At 40.8% G+C, this 23,673-nt stretch overlaps 1 protein-coding gene across 4 annotated transcripts in view; it reads left to right on the top strand.

The window, feature by feature from the left end:
• Window positions 1–23,673, top strand: part of disc1 (DISC1 scaffold protein) — a 192,315-nt gene that overhangs the window by 115,079 nt on the left and 53,563 nt on the right. For all 4 annotated transcript variants that reach the window (XR_005943131.1, XM_041188757.1, XM_041188756.1 and 1 more), the window contains 2 exons: window positions 14,415–14,475; window positions 20,625–20,883. Coding sequence is in view for 3 of the 4 variants with exons in the window: in XM_041188757.1 (XP_041044691.1) it covers window positions 14,415–14,475; window positions 20,625–20,883 (320 nt within the window). In the remaining variant the exon portion in view is untranslated. The remainder of the gene's footprint in view (window positions 1–14,414; window positions 14,476–20,624; window positions 20,884–23,673) is intronic.

The raw sequence follows: 23,673 nt of genomic DNA, 5'->3' as shown, positions 1-23,673 counted from the left end.
TGCTCTCGCTGACCTAAAAATCCGGGCTGTTGAAAGTGGAGATGTTTGGTTTCATGGGTTTAGTGATTCAGCTAGTTTTCAAACATGGGAACTGGAATCCCAATTCATTATTGTGAGACTACCACAAAGTGTGGATATGTAAATATTTATTTCATTGGGAAAGAAGTTTCAATAGTCTTATGGTAATTGATGACCATTTTAAAGGTGAAGTTTAGAACATGCATAAAGTACCGGGTTTATCTTAACAAAACTGATGCAGTTAAGTTTACAAAGACTAGTAAATTTACTAAACATTAGTTGCTTCCTTGTCATATTTCCAGTGAATAAACATGACCACCAAGAACTTTGTCAAACATTTTAACACAGCTTCTTGCTTCTGAAACAGATTTGTAGGTAAAACTTGTAAATTTTAGGTATTTGTAACCATATGGATGATAAATATAGTTAAAATGACTGTGCTGCAAGTTAATTACTCCTCTCCAACATGTATAACTTGGCCTTAACATGCTAGAATTCATCAAATCTTTACATAAAAATATATTATTTGGAAATAAACTCTATTTAAAAATAAAGCCAGGTATTTAGATATAATGTTGCTGGAGATTTAGGTGTCTGGCATTAGGAATGTCTGGAACTATCAATAAATAATGCCACTATTTTGGTGTTTCTAAGTTATAACATTTGTATTTTATTGAGCTATTTGGTGGGCTAGGTTTCTGGAAATTTGTACCAAAATCATATTATAAATCCCTTTATAAATGCATTCATGATATTGATATATGCAACACAGAGGGTCTCTTTCTTACAGGTGATCATGTTTAAAGGATGATACTATTTGTACTCAGGCTGTACGTAAAATCATTGAGCACAGAAGGAAGTCAATTGGCCCATCATGTCTGCATCGGCTCTCTGTTTAATTGTATAACTAATTTTTAAACTGATAAATGACTTATTTTTTGCCATAGTGGAATTTTTATAACATGGGAGGGGAGCCTCAGAATTCCTTAAAACTTTTGTGTATGACAAAATTTAGAGAGCTGCTCGACATGTTTAAAGCTCTGAGCTCAAGCACTCAGAGATATCTTCCCTAAATATGGTAATTGTGGATACATAAAGCATCCAGACGATCCCATATCACAACGACCACACATTGCAGGTTTCAGCTGTCCCCCCCAAAAGAACGGAACTGTTTTTCTTTAAAAGTCTAATAGTGTCAAAAATGAGTGATTTAACCCCTCAAATATAATTTTAGACTAACTACACTTAAAATCTAAACTGTTTTTTCTGATTTTTTGCACCTCACTGGGCTCTCGCCAGTATGCACAAATTTATTTTGTTTCAATTCATACAACAGGCAGACTGCCACAAGAAAAAGCAACTAATTACACCACTTATGTAATCAGCTAAATAATCTCAAAGGAATGGCTGAACAATATGCTGTGACAAGTCTATATCATTCACACAGTTGATTAAAAACTAAGGATTTGACAATGGATACAGTGTGTGGTCGCGCTGCCCAGGTTTTTAACTGACAACTTTATACTGCAATGGGGTTATCCGTGCAGGAATAGGCTTAATTTCCTGTTGAAGCAATCAGGTGTTTGTTCAGTGGAAGTCATCCAGACAGAACATGTTTTATAATATCTCCTCAACTCTGAAATAGTTTCAGCAGCTATAATAACAAAAAACTGCAGATGCTGGAAATCCAAAACCAGAACAGAAATAGCTGGAAAAACTCAGCAGGTCTGGCAGCATCGGCAGAGAAGAACTTCTGTTGAAGGGTCATGAGGACTCGAAACGTCAACTTTGTTCTTTTCTGCCGATGCTGCCAGACCTGCTGAGTTTTCCCAGGTATTTCTGTTTCTGTTTTAATTTCAGCAACTCCTCCTTGTTTTGAAATTCAACTCAGTTTGAATCAACACAGTGATTTTGTGTGATCTTTTCTCTCCAGGTTTTATTGGGTATCGTCACCTGATAAGTGGCTCCATGCAAAGTGTTTGACAACACAATCTATCCACTTATTTGTAGCCCCTTCTTCCGATCCTAATTTGGTTCTGCATAAATTAATTTACCTTTACTTTCCATCTCTGTTCTTGTAATTTAGCATTTTCTTTGTAGAAAGCTGCACTGCTGATGGTTCTATTTTTGCTAAGTAACTTAGAAAATTTCCAAAGTTTGTCCTCAGATTTTGTTCTAAGTTTCTGTCCAAAGCAGTTTCTTAATTCCTGCTTCCATTGAATATTGTAATTCATTGTTTTATCTGCATAATTCCTGAGTTAGCTGCAGTTTTCTCACTGCTTTGATGGTTATAAAACCTTGCCATTCTGTATAAATTATAGCAGTTCTTCCAGCACTAAAATACAAGAAGACATGAGCAGGTTTGTAGAGTGCGTGGATAAATGGCAAATGACATTCAGTATAACGAAATGTAAAGGTGGTTCATTTTGGTCGGAAAAATAAGGAAGCCACTTATTTCTTGGAGGTAAGAACTAAATGGGATAGAACAGCAAAGAGACCTGGTAAGAGAATTATGTAAATCATTTAAAGTAGGAACACAAGCTGGTAAGGCTATAAATTTTGCCAAATATTGGGCTTCATTTCTAGAGGAATAAAATACAAAAGCTGAGGATAACGTTAACGTTTATATAGATCCATAACTAGAGAATACTTGGAGTAGTTCTAATCTCTGCACTACAAAAGGGATATTGAAGCACGGGAGAAAATTCAGAAAAGATTTATATAATGTCAGCAGAATTGGGAGGATGCATATGTTAAGAAGGATTGGTAAGGCTTGGGTACTTTACTCTCAAAGGGAAAACTAAGAGAAGACCTGGCAAAGATCTTTAAAATTATAATGGAGTTTGATGGCATTAATGAAGAAACTATTTCCACTTGTAGATGAGACCAGAACAAGGGGGCATAAATATAGAATAGACATCAACAGAGGAAATAAATAACTTAGGACTTTATTTACATAGAGTGGTAAGAATATGGAATACACTGCCACATGGAATGGCTGGGACCAAATAGCATTCCTTTATTTAAAGGGAGGCTTGATACACACATATGGGAGAAAGAAATAGCCCCTCTGGGTGATAGTATCATAGGACGAGGTAATTAGAGTTGGTTGATTGGGGAGTGGCAGTAATGTGGATTACATGCATCAACATGGACTATTTGGACCACATGGGTTGACTCTATTGTAGATTCTATGTAATTTTACCCTCGCCTCTGACCTAGAGAAATCGTTGACTAGCCACAGGTTCAACCATGGTGACACTATTTTACATGCACACACTCAATACAGATAAATGTACTGCACTTATAGATGCTTGTTAATTAAATGTACATTACAACAATGACTACACTTCAAAAGTACTTTTGGACATCGTGAAGTTGAGAGGTGCTTTATAAGTCCAAGACTTTTTCTTTTAACTATCACCACTCAGTAACCGAGGAAGTGAAACACTCGATGATTAATAAAACACTCGCACAATCTGTGCCTCATCCGATTTGCCAACAGATACTAAGGCAGGTTAAAATACACTACAAAAACCATGTGAATATGAATTGAAATCACGCCCAATGATGGTAGTATCTATTGCATTTTTAATTAATAACCAGAAATGCAATTAGCCACATGTGGCTGGTGGATAATATATTGGGCAGTGCTGGTCTTGTTAACTGTATGTGGCTCATTACCAATGTCTTGAGTCAGGCCATTTCCAAGCACAAACTGCCTTAATATACAAGGGATTGTATTTCCATGCTGCCACTTGGGATATTCTGCAAGACTTATTGCTGCTTTTAGGGACTAATATTTGACAGCATCTGTAAAACTACTGCATGTAATTGACACTTTTTTTTTCAAAACACTATTGCTTAAATTTAAGCAATGGTATGAAACAATAATATTTTTGGCAAATTTAGCTGCCGAAGTAAGACTCACTCTTGGTCCTTTGTAATGGTACTGCTTGGTCTGTGTTCTGGGGTGGCTGGAGGGTACCAGGTATGAAGGGAACATTAATAATATGAAATGACTGTCTCGATTCTTCTGTGTGAGGTGTTCTCTACGTATCAAATTGTTCTAAAATGGCTTGGTCCATTTTTGAGAGAGTATGCTTATTGGTGGTGCACCCCTACTGACCATCCAACCTTCCTTCCTGGTTGCCCCCTATTGCACATGGTAGTTAATATTGTTAATGGTTCTTTCTCCTCAGGTACTGTCCTTCCCTCTTCAAATCTGCCATTGTGATCCTTCCTCAAAAAACAGACCTATGACCTATGACCCTGCCCTCCAACTATCCTTGCAAACCACCATCTCACCTCCAACCTCGCTCTTCTTTCCAGGGTCTTTAAACATACTATCACCTCCCAAATCTGGTCCCATCTACCCCAGAACTCCATGTTTGTATCCATCCAACGAGGTTTCTGCCCTGTTATGCCGCTGAATGAAACTGCCCTTATCAAAGTCACAAATGACACCATTTGTGACCTGTGACCATGGTAAACTATCCTTCCTTATCCTTCTCAATCTCACTGCAGCTTTTGACATGATTAACCACACTATCCTCCTTCAATGCCTATCCTCCAATATCCAGCCTGGTGGGACTTGCCTTGCCTGGTTCCATTCTTATCTATCCAATCATAGCCAGAGAAGCATGTGCAGTGGCTTTACTTCCCAGTCCCATGCCATTACCTCTGGAGTCCCCAAAATTCTATCATTGGCCCCATCCTATTTTTCACCTACAGGCTGCTCATTGGCGAGATCATTTATAAAAACATTGGGTTTTATAAGTAGGCTGGTAACATCTAGCTCATCTAACCACCAGCTCTCCTGAGCTCTCATCCATCCTTGTTATTTAAAGACCTGGCTATTCCAATTCTCACCTAGCCAGCCTCCGATCTTCCACAACCATAAATGTGAACTTCTTGCATTCTAATTCGTGGCAATTCCTTTTCACCCATCATCCCAATGCTCACTGATCTACATTGTCCCCTGGTCCAGCAACATCTCAATATTAAAATTTTCATCTTTGTTTTCAAATCCCTCCATAGCCTCAACCCTCCCTACCTTTGTACATCCTAAAACCCTATAAGCCTGCACACCACCAATTATGGCCCCTTGCATTATTCTGATTTTAACTACTTCAACATTGGCGAATATACCTTCAGCTACTTGAAACCAAAGCTCTGGGATTCCCTCCCATAAACCTCCCTGTGAATTGCATATTGGTTGGGTATTACTGTAATTGTGTTCAGATTGTGATGAATCCGTGGTTTCAGAGCTTGTACTTTTTGAGATGGACCCTAATTGAAAGGGGAAAATGAAAAGGAAACAAAGAAAGTAAACTGATCCTCCCAGGTTCTAAAAACATGAAAACAAACTGAGATTAGAAACCAAAACTTCTGGGAAAACTGTTTCAAACATATAAAAGGACAAAAATCAATCAAAGCTCAGTAGATGATAAGGAGTCCACTGATGCAGTACAGGCAGAATGAAGAAGACAGGGACTAGATCCGGAGCTGAGAATAAGGAGATAGAGTTGCTGCAAATGTTTACATTACTTGGAGAAAATATTGGTGGATCTACACCATCCAATTTGCCGTAAGCAGAGTGGAGGAGGTTCCGCAGGCATGTGCCATTTTTTTGGTGAAGGCCATGCCCATGGAACTCGGGTTGGTTGTGAGCTGCTGTCAGCTGGAGTTCAGGCTACATCCTGGAAGAAGAGGAGCTGAAATCCTTGGTAAGAAAGACAAGAGTTTTGAAGAACTTTGTGACTGAGTTTGATGACCTATAGTCATTAGAGTAAACTGCTGAGCCAGTTCGTAAGATCTGTCTTTGTTGTATCTGCCATATAATGTGTAATTTATTGCATATAATTGACAGCAATTTGCCTGTTAATTTACATTTAACTTATGTTGATTCTGGGTTTTAGAGTATAGGAGGGCACCTAAGATAGTATTTGGTGTCACTGGTCTTTAACTGGGGATTTGATTGGAGTTTTGTGATATGCAATGCGCACTTCTAAGTATAAGTATGTAAGTGTACAAAGAATAGGCTCTAGTGTTCTATCCTTCATCGCCTGGATATCCGAGTTCTAACACACTGAACTGCGGTAGTCCGTGTGGTGTAGCAACACATGCAGTGCTGTAAGGGAGGGAATTTCAGAATTTTGATCCAATGATGATGTAGGAACGGCAATATATTTTCAAGTCAGGATGGTGTGTGATTCTGAGGGGAACTTGCAGGTGGTGGTATGTCTCCTGCCCTTGTTCTTCTAGGTGGTAGAGGTTGTGGGTTTGGAAGGTGCTGCCAAAGGAGCTGTACACTTTGTAGATGGTACACAGCTGTCATTTTGCCTCAGTGATGGAAGGAGTGAATGTTTAAGGTGGTGGATGGGTTGATGATCAAGATGGCTGTTTTGTCTTGGATGTGTTGAGCTTCTTGAGTGTTGTTGGAGCTGCACTCCTTCAGAGAAGCAGACAATATTCCATCACACTCCTGACTTGTGCCTTGTAGATGGTGGAAAGGCTTTAGGGAGTCAGGAGGTGATTTACTTACTGCAGAAAACATAGCCTTCGACCTGCTTTTGTTGTAGCCACAGTATTTCTGTTGCTGGTCAATAGTGATGCCAGGATGTTGATGGTGACTCAGTGATGGTAATGCCATTGAATGTCAAGGGGGGGGATGGTTAGATTCTCTCTTGTTGGAGATGGTCATTGCCTGACACTCATGTGGTGTGAATGTTAATTGCCACTTATCAGCTCAAGCCTGAATGTTATCCAGATCTTGCTGCATTGTGCAAGGACTACTTCATTATCCGAGGGGATATTAATATCTCCTTATGATAAATGGCCGTGACCTGAAACGTTAACTCTGTTTCTCTCTCCACAGATGCTGCCAGACCTGCTGTGTAGTTCTAAAATTTTCTGCATTTATTTAATATCTCCTTCTATGGCTGTGTCAAATTTTTGTTTGGTAGCATTTCTATGGAATGCTTTGGGCACATCCTGCTGTATTAAAGATGCTGTATAAATATAAGTTGTTGTAGACTAAATGTTTGGTGAATGAGTCAATAGGGATATACTTAATTGTGTTGCTGTGTAATTGATATGCGCTATGGATCAGTGTGCTGAAATATATTCTGCTTACTTATAATATCGACCATTCTATTAATTAGACACACCACTGTACAATTACAACAAGCCTTTTTATTTATTCTCTTTCACAGAGCTTTGCATCATCTCGTTTGTTCTCATTATCTCTTTCTCCAAAACCTTGAAAGGTGTGGTCAATGCTTGTTCCATTGTCTCTTAAATGCAATTTGAAATGTTTTAGGAACAACTCCCAAGATATTACTAACAATATAGTTATGAGCATCTATTCTTGAGCATTGCTAAAATAACAAAAACTAAGAGTATGGGCTAACTGCTCCTACTTAACTATAAATTAACTTAGAAATTTCAAGATAATTTGCTTTAAGCTACAATAAAATCAATAAATCCCAGTTTCACTCTTTGCGCATCCTTACTAACTCACAGAATTAACAATTTTCAGCCTATGAAGTTCAGGGGAAAGACTAAACTGACACCTTGGGTGGAACTTAATGCCCTCCCTGTGGGAGGTTTGGTGGGGGGGGGAGGCATTTAATCAGGCAGGTGGGTGGTGGTGGGAACTCCGCCACCTCCCTGCCTCCACCCCGATTAACTCTGTGGCGGGAAGGCTCGTGGACAGCTTTCCCATCATGCACCAACTGAGACCCTTAAGTGGGAAATTAAAACTCACTGAATGGCCTCATCCTGCTGCCGCTGATATTAACCCAGTGGCGGATGAGGTCTCCCTATTTGGGGAGCATGACAAGCAAACTCACAAGGTTGCTTGTAGCCTGGGGCAGGGGGCATTGGTGGTGGGTGGAGGCACCCTTGTTCAAAGGGACTGGGTGCCTGATTGAGGAACCCACCATCGGGAAGGGAGTCCCACTAAAAGCTACTCCCTGTCCTTGCTGCTGAACCTCTTCCACCATCTCCCGTTTGTGGAGTGAGATCCAGCGATAGCACTAGGCCTCAGGTTAGTGTCGTACCGTCAACAGCCACTACCTGTTCAGTTGCGCTGCCGTTCAATAGAGCTACTGGCCTTTGATTGGTCAGCAGCTCTTGGTGGGTGGGACCTGCACCCCCAGGCTTCTTGATCCCGGAGAAGGCCTGCTGCTATTCAGTTAAGTGCCTGAGGGGCACTTAATTCGGTATGCCTTCCCTAAAAGAGATGACATGGGGCTCCCGCTAGCTCTTCAGTTGGCAGGTGAGATCCCTGTCTCCTCCACTAAATACTGCCCCTTAAGTCCAATTTTTTTGCTGTATTTCCACTTATACATTTTGAACATTTGGTTTTGGTTACCTTTTAAGTGCCCTACCAGATGTAGCTGGCACCATGCCTTTAGCTCTTTAGCTTTTGGGCATCAGAAGGTGAGTTACTCGCTGCAGAATAACCACCTCTGATCTGCTCTTGTAGCTACAGAATTTATGTGGCTGGGTCCAGTTAAGTTCCTGGTCAATATTGATGATGGGATTTCATTGATAATGTCATTTAATGTCAAGGATAGATGGTTAGATTCTCTCATGCTAGAGATGGTCATTACCTATTTTTTGTGTGCCACAACTTGCTACTTAACAGCCCAAATTTGAATGTTGTCTAGGTCTTCCTGCATAATTTGTAACAAAGATAACAACTTGACAGTTAAAGTCAACTAAATTGTAATATGTCTTCTTGTGAAATGGTTTATATCTTTAACCTTATTAGTTTATTTGTAGGATTTCTAACTGAGCTACATTTCATTAATTTTAAAGTAAATTATGCAACGTGTTTGTTCCATCATTACAGTATCTGAACTAAGTCATACATAACTAGTCAGCTCAGAGTGACAGGAATCCTGTGGGTTAAAAATTAACTCCATTGTGTTTGTAACCTCATTATCCTGTTTGATCCTGAGCTAAGTTTCCAACCTCATATTCTCTTCATCAAGAAGTCCACCTATGCCCAAATGCATAAAACACCTGTCTCCACCCATCTATCATTGAAACCCGTAACAATGCAATTGTCACCACCAAACACAACTATTACAATGAAGTTCTGGACATTCTCCCATCCTCTATCATCCATAAATGTCAGTTCTAAAACTGTACTTCCTATGTCTTATTTCACACCATATCCCACTCACCCATCACTCCTGTCCTCACTGGACCTACACTGGCTCCTGTTTCCCCACATCTCCAATTTAAAATCCTCATCTTCGTATAATTTATCTGTCCCTCATAGAGAGGCCATGGTTTCAGAACTTTTAATTCACTAGGAAGGCAATGATATAGCTTTGCAACATGCTGCAGGAGGGCCTGTAGCCATGCTTTTAAGCATGGCACTAATGGTAGCAGTCAAACTAGCAATGGTCTTGCATGTTTTTGTCTTGGATTCTTTCCCGAGGATCAGTGAGAATATCAGTCAGTCTGAAGTGCATTGCATAAAAAAGATGACTGATGCCTTAAGAAACAACTTACTACAGTTTTCAAGAGAATATAGACCACGAGCTAAATTTCTATTGAATGACAACATTCTTAAAATACGTTGGGTTAATTGATGGCACAATTAATGGCCTTCTTGGACATGCTATATACATGAACTGCAACTTACTCATGAATGGTCCTTCTGGGCATCTTTCTATGCAAATGTGTTGTGTAGATGTAAGTGGCCTTTTTGATGGGGAAGATATTGGATTGGAAGCTCAGGGTCAAATAGGATAACAGCATTGCAAGTATGGAGTTAAGTTTTAACTCCTAGGATTCGAATCTCTCTGACTTGGCCAATTTTACATATTTTCATTCACACACTAACCATGGGATAATAGTTTTATTTACTTTAATATAAACAAATTAGATGTTTGTTTTCCAAGTAATCCTTGTGGAAAGAGCCTGTGGTGTGGCCAGTAGCAGAATTTCTCTGAGGTGGTTCTGTCTGCGAAGGAAGCTACATATGTTAATACATAGGGCCGTGTTCTTTGCAGACAGAAAGAACATGTACATAAACTACGCCTGCTTCAGCTAAACCAAATAAGTGAGTTATTTGCTGACTCATTCCTCAGGGAAATGCCTTGACCAATCCTGGTCAAACTGCCTGCTTTAAATTTCAAGCAATTGGCAGTTAACTGTCAATCACCATCAGTGGTGCATTCTCCATGGCAACACCACTTGCCAACCAATCAGCCCTCTCTCCACATACAGTTTAATTGTTGTTTTCTTTGCAAGTGTCTTGTTGAGCGCAAGACAAAAAGCTTTAGACATGTCTCTTTTTTCAGCAATATTCAAGTTCTGTACAGCCAAATGACTATTTGCATTATGAATATGTAAAAATTAGAAACCGGAAGAGATTTACAGGTTCATCCAGTTTCTTCCCATATAGTTTTGATGCCTCATGCTTTACAACACTGGGACTCCCACCCAGAGACATGTAACCTCTTGGGAGAGGCAAAGAACAGTTAAAACCCAGGCCAATTAGGGGAACAAAACCTGTAAAAATTCTCTTTAATTAGTACCAATAAGTGCTGAAACCGCTGAGTTACGTTCCCTAGTGACTCCAGTTATCTTGTGTACACAAAGTATCCTTCTGTTAAAAATCTGAGTTCTGGCAATGAACTTGACCTCATACAGTTTGGATGGAGGCGATTATGCTTTCCAATCACATGCTTCCAGTTCTCCCTGAACTAACTCCACTTATTCCTGCACGCTTGTGCTCTGTGCATTACCTATTATGCTCACAAGCTGGCGGTCCAAATCAGACAGATGTCTGCTGGTGCTGGTAGAGTGAAATTGAGTGATAAAATATTGGGAGAATCAGTTTCTGAGGCCTTGCTACAACTTCTGCAATAATGTAAGGACACAAAATGCAGTGTTAGGAGCATGCCATTACTCCAGCACATAGGGGTCCCCTATGTTACTGCCAAATTCATCTTTCCCTCACCTTTAACATTTTGACGGGAACGTTTCCTCTGCAAAACCCTGGTCCACTTTTCAGTCACCCTCATCACCCTGTCGCCTTCCCACAGAACATTCCCATTGAAATGCAAGAGATGCAACACCTGCCCTTTACTTCCCTTTCTCCCACCGTCAAGGGCCCCAAACTCCTTCCAAATAAAACAACAAATTATTTGTTGTTCCTTCAATTTAGATCGCTATATTTATTGCTCACAAAGTTGTCTCTTGTACTGGGGACACAAACACTAATTGGGTGATCGGTTTGCTGAACACCTCCATTCAGACCACAACTGTAACCTTGAGCTTCAAGTCTCTTTCCATTTCACAGAATCAGAGTGCAGAAGAGGCCCTTCGGCCCATCGAGTCTGCGCCGACACTTGAGAAACACCTGACCTACCTACCTAATCCCATTTACCTGCACTTGGCCCATAGCCTTGAATGTTATGACATGCCAAGTGCTCATCCAGGTACTTCGTTTAAAGGATGTGAGGCAACCTGCCTCCCCCACCCTCCCAGGCAGTGCATTCTTGACCGTCACCACCCTCTGGGTAAAAAAGTTTTTCCTCACAACCTCCCTAAACCTCCTGCTCCTCACCTTGAACTTATGTCCCCTTGTGACTGACCCTACAACTAAGGGGAACAGCTGCTCCCTATCCACCCTGTCCATGCCCCTCATAATCTTGTACACCTCGATCAGGTCGCCCCTCAGTCTTCTCTGCTCCAATGAAAACAACCCAAGTCTTTCCAACCTCTCTTCATAACTTAAATGTTTCATGCCAGGCAACATCCTGGTGAATCTCCTCTGCACCCCCTCCGGTGCAATCACATCCTTCCTATAATGTGGCAACCAGAACTGCACACAGTACTCCAGCTGTGGCCTCCCAAGGTTTTATACAACTCCAACATGATATCCCTACTTTTGTAATCTGTGCCTCAATTGATAAAGGCAAGTGTTCCATATGCCTTTTTCACCACCCCACTAACATGCCCCTCCACCTTCAGAGATCTATGGACACACACGCCAAGGTCCCATTGTTCCTCAGAACTTCCTAGTGTCGTGCTGTTCATTGAATACTTCCTTGTCAAATTACTCCTTCCAAAGTGTATCACCTCACTTTTCGGGGCTAAATTCCATCTGCCACTTATCTGCCCATTTGACCATCCCATCTATATCTTCCTGTAGCCCAAGACACTCAATCTCACTGTGAACCACCCAGCCAATCTTTGTCTCATCCGCAAACTTACTAATCCTACCCCCCACACCTATGTCATTTATATAAATGACAAATAATAGGGGACCCAGCACAGATCCCTGTGGTATGCCAATGGACACTGACTTCCAGTCACTAAAGCATCCTTCTGTCATCACCCTCTGTCTCCTACAGTTATGCCAATTTTGAATCCACATTATCAAATTACCCTGTATCCCATGTGCATTTGCCTTCTTTATAAGTCTCCCATGTTTTACTTGCTCTCTGGCTTCTCTGTTCTTAATCTCTTGGTCTGTTCCAATGAAGCTCAATGGAAGCTTGAAAAACATCTTTCGATTAGGCACCGTACAATCTTCAGACTCAGCATTAAGTTTAACAATTTTAGATTATAACCATCTCTCCACTTTCAGATACCAGGCAGAAGTAATAGTTCTGATGCTGCTATTTACAGCTCCTCTAGCTATCTTTTGTTTCTTTACTCGTCCCATTACCATATTCTTTTGCATTGTACCATCACTCCTGCCCTCCGCCCTATTACAGACCTTCCCTTTTGCTCTTTGTTCCCCTCCTCCCTTTTCTCTGCCTCTATACTTGCTTAAAAACTGTCACACTCCTTAACTTTTTCTGGTTCTGTTGAAAGAATCACAGAATAGTAATAGTACAGAATGAAGCCATTCGACCCACCGGGTAGGACTTTGAGTTCGGCATGCGGGCGCAGTGGGGCCCGGGAGCAGCCAGGAAATGGACCACCGCCTGCAGTCACCCTGACTGCGATTTCACGCTGGCTGGCCAATTAACGGCCAGCCAGTGTGAAAGGCACACTGAAATGCTCAGCGTTGCCGGGGTGGGGCGGGAGGAGGACGACTGCTGATGTCAGTGCGGGCGCGGGGGAGCATTCTCAGAAAGCTCCCTGAAGACAGAGAGCTGCATCAGGGAGCTGAAGAATTCTAAACCCATGAATAAAGATTTTCAAATGCTGATAAAAATGTCCACGCATCAGGATCAGACACCTGAACGTAAATGATGTAAATTCTGTCCATATTTTTATCTCTTTTTAATTAATACCGGAAACCTCAGCCCACCCTTGGATGAGGTTTCCTCAAAAAAGCAAAGGCCGCCTGGCCGATTCGCACGCCCACCAGCCGTAATGTTGTACAGGCAAAGAAAATCACTGTTGATAACTACGTTAATGAACTTAATAAGCCTCTTAATTATCAGCGGATGCGCTGCCATCTCTCATCGACCGCACTATCGTATGAGTGCGTGATGACATCATCATGCGCTATTTCAAACTCAAGCGGGTCGAGTGCGCACCCGCATGCCGAGCAAAAAATTCTGCCCATTGTGTCTGTGCCTGCTCAATGCAAGAGCAACTCACCTATTGACCTGAAATGTTAACTTCTTTTCTCTTTCCACAGATGCTGCCTGACCTGCTGAGTCTTTCCAGCATTTGCTGTCCTTAACTTTATTGGCAAGCAGTCTTTGCCAAACAGCCATAATGGAGCCGCTGGTGTATGCAAGGTTGTGTGTCAGTGATGGTGTGACTAAATAGAATGCAGTCTATGGGGGCGGTTAAGTGCTGTATCAATTTTGAGCTGCTGTCATTCTGCTTGCTTCTCCATTTCCTGCTTTCTTTCCGAAAGTCCCAGTCCTGAATTTAGCCAATTCACTTCTTGAATGTGGTCCTTCGGTTGTAAACATCTACCTGTGGGATCTTCATTGATTCATTTTTCTATAGAACCAAGATGAGCAGGAGTCCTGGTGATCCTGTTTGTGGAGTCACAAGAAGCATCAACAGCTTGTCCCAAATATATAGATGAAACCGAGGCTAGATTTCAAACTTGCCTCAGGCCTCAGTCTATATGGATGTAGCTGCTCTTGCAATGCAAAGTTTGGGTCCAGAAGCAGACCCCCTCTAATTTCTACCCCTACATAATCAATAATTGTATACAATTACAAAATATGCAAGAAGTGCAATTATTTTTCTGGCTGAGAGTCACAGATTGCCAAAAAGAGTACAGCCTTTAACTTTTTATTTATAATTATCTTGCAGTTGAAAAGTGATTCATAAAATTACTACTGAATGTAGAAAATGGCCAACATTTACAAATGTTTTATATTATTATGTTCACCCAGACAACTATTAAATATTGATGGTTCATATTTTGCTTTCATTTACAGAGAATAACCTAAAGGAAAATGTTTTTAAATATATGGAAGTCCTAGAAGACAAATTACGTAGGTAAGGCTTTTTGTTGGATATTTAAATAACAGGCTGCAGAATTTGGGATTTTGATTTATGCACATCTTTATTCTTCTAATCTACAATTGTGCATTTATTACATCTTTACAATACAATTGCAATTACCAGTAATTGTAATTTCTATTAATGCATGGTTGATTTGAGAAAACTGAAGTTTTTAAAGCAGAATTGTAAAAGAATATAGTTCCACTACAAGATTGTAAATATTGAATTCTAGTTTCAATATTTCATAATGCTAGTACATTTTTCACTCGCGAAATGCCTGTATCATACAAGAACATAAAAGTTAGGAGCAGGAGGAGACCATTCAGCCCCTGGTGCCTGCTCTACCATTCAATAAGATCTTGGCTGATCTGATTGTGGCCTCAGCTCTGCTTTCCTGTCTGTCTCCTCATAACCATTGATTCCTTTGTTGATCAAAAATCTATTTAATTCTGTCTTGAATATATTCAATGACCTAGCCTCCACTGCCCTCTGGGGAAGATAATTCCAGTCTAATGACTATTTGAGAAAAAAACTGTCTCCTTATCTCCGTTTTAAATGCGAGTGTGTCCCCCAGTTGTAGACATCCCCACCCAGCAGCCCCCATCTTCTCCCTCTGCCCCCAACAAGGGGAAGCATTTTCTCAACATCTTCTCTGTCAAGTTCCCTCAGGATCTTGTAAGTTTCAATAAAATCACCTCTCATTCTTTAAACTCCAATGGGCATAAGCCTCACCTGCTCAACTTTTCCTTATAAGATGACCCCTTCAACATTAGTCAAGTGAACCTCCTTTGAAATGCCTCAAATGCAGTTGTATCCTTTCTCAAGTAAGGAGACCAAAACTGTATACAGTAATCCAGATGCAGCCTAACCCTGTTCAGCTGCAGTAAATCTTCTCTACATTTATACTCAACTCCCCTTACAATTAATGGGAACATTAATTTGCCTCCCTAATCACCTGCTGTACCTGCATACTTTTTAATTCATTTATGGGATGTGGGCATAGCTGACCAGGCCAGCATTTATTGCCCATCCCTAATTGCCCTTGAAAAGGTGATGGTGAGCTGCCTTCTTGAACTGCTGCAGTCCACACCCACAGTGCTGTTAGTTCCAGGATTTTGACCCAGAAACAGTGACGGAACGGTGATATATTTCCAAGTCAGGATGGTGAGTGGCTTGGTGGGGACCTTCCAGGTGGTGTTGTTCCCATGTATCTGCTGCCCTTGTCCTTCTAGATGATAGTGGTCATGGATTTGGAAGGTGCTGTCTAAGGAGCCTTGGTGAGTTTCTGCAGTGCATCTTGTAGATGGTACACACTGCTGCCCCTGTGTGTCAGTGGTGAAGGGAGTGGATGTTTCTGGAAGGGGTACCAATCAAGCGGGCTGCTTTGTTCTGGATGATGTCAAGCTTCTTGAGTGTTGTTGGAGCTGCACTCATCCAGGCAAGTAGAGAGTATCCCATCACACCCCTGACTTGTGTCTTGTAGATGGTGAAACTGCTTTGGAGAGTCAGGAGGTGAGGTACTCATCGCAGGATTCCTAGCCTCTGACCTGCTCTTGTAACCACAGTCTTTAAATGCCTAGTCCTGTTCAGTTTCTTATCAATGGTAACCCCCAGGTTGATAGTGGGGGGACTCAGCGATGGTAATGCTACTGAATGTCATGGGGAGATGGTCATTGCCTGGCACTTGCGTGGTGCGAATGTTAGTTGCCACTTGTCAACTCAAGCCTGGATATTGTCCAGGTCTTCCTGCATTTGGACATGGACTGTTCCTACTAACTGATACTAACATATTTTGATTCATCTAGCAGGACACCAAGATCCCTCTGCACTGTCAAGTTCTGCAGTCTTCTACAGTGAAGACAAACATAAATTGCCTGTTCAATGCTTCTGCCCTTTCCTTGTTTCCCATTATTAATTCCCCAGTCTTGCCCTCTAAGGGACTAACATTCATTTTAATTACCCTTTGCCTTTCTAGAAACTCTTAGTATCTGTTTTTATATTTGAGCTAGCTTTCTCTCAGACACATTTTTCTCTCATTATTAGTCATTCTTTGGTTTCTAAAATCTGTCCAACGTTTAGACCTACCACTAATCTTCTCAATTTTGTATGCTTTTTCTTTCAATTTGATACTATCCATAACTCCCTTAGTTAGCCACAGATGGTGCATCCTTCTCATGAGTCTTTCTTTCTCAATGGGATATATCTGCGGACAGTTATGAAATATCTCCTTCAATATCTACCACATAGTTTCTCTACTATCCTACCTTTTAACATATTTTCCCAGTTCACTTTAGCCAACTCTGTCCTCATATCTTTGTAATTGCCTTTATTTAAGCTTAAAACACTAGTCTTAGACCCACCCTTCTTGCCCTCAAACTTAATGTGAAATTCTATCATGTTATATATGAGGCTTCTTTACTATGAAGTCGTTACTTAATGCTGTCTCATTGCACATTAGCAGGTCTAAAATAGCCTGTCCCCGGTTGACACTAGAATGCCCTGCTCGTAAGAAATTGTCCCAAATACACTCTATGGGGAGAATTTTCTCCCTGTCGGGGGCCAGAGTGGGCACAGGCAGATGCGCAGCCGATCACCGCCTGCGATTAGCTACACGCTGCCAATTTACATGGCGGGCCAATTAAGGCCCACCTAGTGTGATGTGCACCCAGAAGCACTGAGTGCTCCATGTGCGGGCGGGGCGGGGGGGGTGGTAGGCTGAGTCGGGGCCTGCGCCCTTTCACGCATGCACGCGAAAGAGCGCAGAAATCTCCCTGAGACACAGAGCTGCCTCAGGAAGTTTAATTTCATTTTGAAAAATTTAAATAAAGAGAAAAAAAAAATTTCAGACATGTCCCCTCATGTGACAGTGTCACATGAGCTGGGACATGTCAGTGACTTTTAATTAAAAAATTTATTTGATTTATAAATCCTTTATGAAACCTCATCCCACCCGTGGATTAGGTTTCATGATAAATGCGAAGGCCGCCTGGGCTCTTCGCTTGCCCGCCAACCTTAAGGTTGGATGGGCAGCTCCATTAATTATTTTAATTAGTTTTTAAATGGTCTTAATAGGCCTTTGACAGTTCGGCGGGTGTGCAGCCGACTCTGGTGCATGCCTGCCAAACTGAAGATTGGAATGACGCGTGGTGACATCAAGAGATACGCCCACTGTCACCGCGCGTCATTTTATACGTTGGCAAGCGGGGCCCACTCCCGCTCGCCGACAAGAAGATTCAAGCCTATGAACTAATCTTCCAGGCTACTTTTGCCAAACATGATTTGCCCAATCTAAATGAAGATTAAAATCATCCATGATTATTGGAATACCTTTCTTACAAGCCCTCATTATTTCTTCCTGTATACACCATCCTACAGCATAGCTGCTGTTAGGGGGCCTATAAACTACTCCCACAAGTGACTTCTTATGTTTGATGCTACTTATCTCCACCCAAACTGATATCACATCTTGATCTTCTGAACCAAGGTCATCTCTCACTACTGTCCTAATGGTATGCTTAATTAAAAGAGTCATCCCACCACCCTTTCCTAGCTTCCTGTCCTTCCAAAATGTCAAATATCCTTGAACATTTAGGTCCCAGCCCTGGTCACCTTGCAACTATGTCTCTGAAATGGCTATCAGGTCATACATGTTTATTTCTATTTATGTTATCAATTCATCTGTTTTGTTATGAATTCAGCGCCCATTCAGATACTGAATTCTGTCTTTAATTCTATCTTTTTACCATGCTTGCAAACTCTGGCTTATCTGCTGATGAACTCATAAATTTATATGCTCTGTCCTTTCCTGTCATAATCTGATTAGCATTACCCATATCGCTCCCCTGGAGTACCTCTTTTCCCCTCTGTACCAGGAATTCCCACATCAGCCAAATTCCTGACTTCGCACTCAGTTTACATCGCATTCCGATGTCGTCTCCTCCCCGTGCAGTTTGCAAATTATTTGCTTTTATAGAGTACTGATGACTCACTTCAAATTATAATGCTAGCTTCAGCTTCCTGTTACAATAACTAACACCTATTAAGGGCAACCACTTTCAGCTGATTGATGGATAACTCCCCCTGCCAGGCTGCTCGCTATTAACTAGGCTACTTAACTAACTTTGCAGTTTGAAACTTCTATGTCAAAATCTGACTCTTAATCTAAATTTAAACTTGAGAAAAACTTAACCAGAAATTCCCACGTGAACGAAATTCATTGCTCACAGGAAGTGAGATGATATATGAAAGTAAAAGCAAAATATTGTGAATGCTGGAAATCTGAAATAAAAACAGAAAATGCTGGACACACTCAGGTCAGTCAATACTTTTGGAGAGAGAAACAAGAGTTCAGGTTTTAGGTTGATGATCATTCATCAGGACAATTTCAGATGATGCACTGTTTCAGATGTTCTAGTACGGCATCCTTGGACTGGGGAAAAAATAAGTGGTATCTCTTAGCAACAGAATATTTTGCACAGTGTTATTTTGCAGCTAAACTCAATTTCTGTTTATGATTAACTCTCCTTTGAAGGATAAAAAGTCTCTCTGACTGCTGGAAATAAAGACAGCTTGAGGAGATCCGTGTTTAATTGTTTTTTGATGAAGGAAGTTTCTAGATTGGAAGCTGCATGTATGTTTCTTCCCAAAGAGAGGAAAAACACAGCATGAAATGACTGCCTCTTTTTCTCTTTTTAAAATACTTCTGATAATTGATACCTTGTTTTCGTGCACATTGACTTTTTCAAAACATTTGACTTCTCACATTTAAATATAACTTGTCATTGAACTGTTTCTACTATGATTTATTTCTCCACTTTGAAATGTAAGTCAAAACATGCGTTTTTTTTCTCTGAACTATAAATATTTCAGGAGTTATATTTAGTGCTGTTGGCTGTCTGCTCACAAATCACAGTAAACATTTGATGTGACAATATAATATGAAAATACTGGATTTGGATTACAATAGGAGATATCACATTGATTATATAAAAAGGAAATACAAAAATGTTTCATTAGCCAAATAAAATGTGTATGACAGATCACTATTTCATATTATAGTTTCTTTAACCAGGGATTAGAGCCAGACCTTTCAGGAGTGACGTTGGGTAACACTTCTACAAGCAAAGGATGAAATAAGTTTGGGAATGCAGTTGATGTCAGTCATTAATTTTAATTCTGAGATTAATTGATTTTTGTTAACCAAAGGGTATTAAGGTATATGGGGCAAAGGCAGGAGTTTGGTCACAGATCAGCCATGGTCTCATTGAATGATGGAATAGGCTGGAGGAGTTCTTATGTTTGTGTTTAAAAATGCAAATAATACTGATGTGTTATTTGATTAACATTCTTAAAATGCATGATTCAGTGCAAAACTACTGGATCATTTAAGCTAAGCAAACTAACTGAATAGCAGAACATTTTTTTATATCTTGAGGTATATCATTATATAGCAAAAAACCAGTATGGGACCTCTCAGCTCTTCGTGTAACAACCGTAAACTTAGAAATGTTTTGCATTAACTTGATTTTTAACACATTTCCTAATCTCAGCAAGTTTTGTCTGATTCCATTGAAGCTCTAGAGGGTATTTTGTGACAAGCATTCATCAAATTAAGACAGAACATTTTAAGAATGTTTAAAATGAAATAAAACAATTGTAGACCACATTGAAGAAAGTTAGTGGAACACATATTTGCTTTCACATCAAAATTACTTTTACACTAAGATTATCTAGTCATTTCGCTCATTGCTGATTGCAGGATATTGTTGAATAGAAAATGGATACCTTCTTTGCCTACATAACTGCACTCATAGGGATGCATTTCATATGAAGCACCTTGTCTTGATTGTGAGAGATTTAATTAGATGCAAGTCAAAATAGTTGTTATAACCTTATACCAGGGTATAAGCATTTCCAATTGCAGTTATTTGGATACTTCATTTTGTGATGCAATATTTTAAAATGGCTTAATGGTAGATTTTTAAAAATGCAATTGTATTAATTTTTTAAACTGATTAAATGTACACGAATATACTTTGAATAACAGTTTAAACAATATCATCTGAACTTCAACAGTAGATCACTTGTGATGTAAATGGCAGCTTTTACAGGACACCTGTAACTTTCCTTGGCTCTTGTTTCAGTTATGGAAGCCAGCTGCTTGAGAAAGTGTGGGAAGCAGACTTAGAGGCCTGTCAACTCTTTGTCAGAGGTTTACAGCTTAAAGAGGGGAGTTATCGTGCCTCTAAAAAGGAAGAGTTTCAAGCAGATGAAGAGAATGAGGCCATAGAAGTTACATGTGCAGAGGTTAAGGACACAAAGGACCATGCCTTTCCAAGTAAACAAGATTGGTGTGCAATACGGTGTTCTGTTATGGACCAAAAAGAAACTGATCCATCTGAGGTAACCATTACATTCTGTATTCCACATATAGTGTTTTGACAATGGTTACCAGTGCAATGCTGTTAGAATATTTTTTATCTGTCACTTAATCTACTTGTGAGATTTGCATTTTTAAGTAGATAAATTAATTGAATGATTTTTAAAACAAAAGAAACCCAATGACATTTGTGGTGTAATTTGATGGAAGCAGCAGGATAATCTTCCATGTGAGTACTATATTGGTACACTTGCTTTCTGTTAGTTACATTTATTCCAATTCTAGCTATCATTAAACTGCCTTTTTTAGGTGTAGTTTTGATATTTCAGTAGTTTTTCCATTAAGGAGGACCATCAAATTTTTAAGTGGAAAAGAAGAAGACATGTTCAGGTAAAGAATCCACATAGAAAGGGGTCTATCGATTTGCACATTGAAACAAGACATTTCACCACTAGCTTGTTATTGACATTCTGAACAAACTTTTGATTTCATCTAGCTGAAAGATAAGCATCTGTACTGTATATGTGCAGACAGGATCGAAGGCACAAGTGATGAAAAGATGTGGGAGTTAAGTTTGTGTACATGTACTGTCGGAAAGTTGAATGGAAATAGCTCAGTAATTGGCCAATGAAAAATGTAAATCTATATCTGAGGCAAAGGAAAATAATCTGAAAATTAAATAGCTCAAATCAAAAAACAGAAGCAGAAAATGTTGGTGATATGTGATCAGTAACATCTGGAAATGGAAGATGCCTGGGTGTATTATTATTCATATATGTGAGTTTTGGGAAGCAGAAATTTAGGAAAACATCATGGAGAGTAAAATGGGGAAGACCAGAAAACGTTAGAGATACATAGTACATGCATGTATAAATGGAAACTGTTTGGGTACATAACTTTCAACAGAACCCAGAGGAAAATTATGTCATGGGGAGCTGGTAGTATTGGTATAGTCACTGAACTAGTAATCCAGAGATCCTGGGGACTGGGGTTCAAATCCCACCACAGCATATGGTGGAATTTAAATTCAATAAAAATCTGGAATTAGAAGTATAATGATGACCATGAAACCATCGTCGATTGTCATAAAAACCCACCTGGTTCACAAATGTCCTTTAGGGAAGGAAATCTGCTCTCCCTACCGTCTGGCGTATATGTGATTAGCAAGCCACTCGGTTGTATCAACCCACTAAAAAGCCAATAAGGCAATGAAACCGGATAGATCAACCGGCATCAACCCAGGCAACAGAAACAACAACAAACTCAGCCCTGTTGACCTTACAAAGCCCTCCTTACTAACATGTGGGGACTTGTTCCAAAATTGGGAGAGCTGTCTCACAAACTAGTCAAGCAATACCCTGACTTAGTCATACTCATGAACTCCCACCTTAGAGATAATGTCCCAGACACCACCAGCACCATACCTGGGCATGTTCTGTCCCATCAGCAGGCAAGACCCAGCAGAGGTGGTGGCACAGTGGTACACAGTTGGGAGGAGTTGCCCTGGGAGTCCTCAGCATCAAACCCGGACCAGATGAAGTCTCGCGGCATCAGGTCAAACATGGACAAGGAAATCTCCTGCTGATTACCATGTGCCACCCCTCAGCTGATGAATCGGTAGTCCTCCATGGTTGAACACCGCTTGGAGGAAATACTGAGAGTGGCAAGGGTGCAGAATGTACTCTGGGTGGGGTATTTCAATGCCCTTCATCAAGAATGGTTCAGTAACACCAGTACAGACCAAGCTGGCCAAGTCCTAAAGGATTTAGCTGCTAGATTGGGTCTCCAGCAGGTGGTGAGGGAACCAACAAGAGGGAAAATCATACTTGACCTCATCCTCACCAACCTGCCTGCCGCAGATACATCTGTCCATGACAGTATCAGTAGGAGTGACCACCGCACAATCCTTGTGGAGATGAATTCCGTCTTCACATTGAGGATATCCTCCATTGTATTGTGTGGCACTACCACTGCGCTAAATGGGACAAGTTTCAAACAGATCTAGCAACTCAAGACTGCACATCCATGAGGCACTGTGGGCCATCAGCAGCAGCAGAATTGTACTCAACCACAATCTGTAACCTCATGATATGGCATATCCCTCACTCTACAATTACCACCAAACCAAAGGATAAAACCTGGCTCAATAAAGAGTGCAGGAGGGCATACTGACAGCAGCACCAGGCATACCTAAAAATGAGGTGTCAACCTGGTGAAGCTACAACACAGGACTACTTGCATTCCAAACAGCATAAACAGCAAGTGATAGACAGAACTAAGCGACTCCACAACCAACGGATCAGATCTAAGCTCTGCGGTCATGCCACATCCAGTCGTGAATGGTGGTGGACAATTAAATAATTCACTGAAGGAGGAGGCTCCACAAATAACCCCCGTCTTCAATGATGGAGGAGCCCAGCACATCAGTGCAAAAGATAACGCTGAAACATTTGCAACAATCTTCAGACAGAAGTGCTGAGTGGATGATCCATCTCAGCCTCTTCTGGAGGTCCCCAGCATCACAGATGCCAGTCTTCAGCCAATTCGATTCATTCCATATGATACCAAGAAACAGCTGAAGCTGGATACTACAACGGCTATGGGTTCTGACAACATTCAGGCAGTAGTACTGAAGACTTGAGCTCTAGAACTTGCCACGCCCCTAGTCAAGCTGTGCCCATACAGCTACAATATGGGCATCCACCCAGCAATGTAGCAATTTGCCCAGATATGTCATGTACACAGAAAACAGGACAAGTCCAACCCGGCAATTACTGTCCCATGAGTCTACTCTCGATCATCAGTAAAGTGAT

The sequence above is a fragment of the Carcharodon carcharias genome, chromosome 5 (genome assembly GCF_017639515.1).
Source record: "Carcharodon carcharias isolate sCarCar2 chromosome 5, sCarCar2.pri, whole genome shotgun sequence".
NCBI classification, from domain to species: Eukaryota; Metazoa; Chordata; class Chondrichthyes; order Lamniformes; family Lamnidae; genus Carcharodon; species Carcharodon carcharias.
This window is presented reverse-complemented; position numbering and strand designations above follow the sequence as displayed.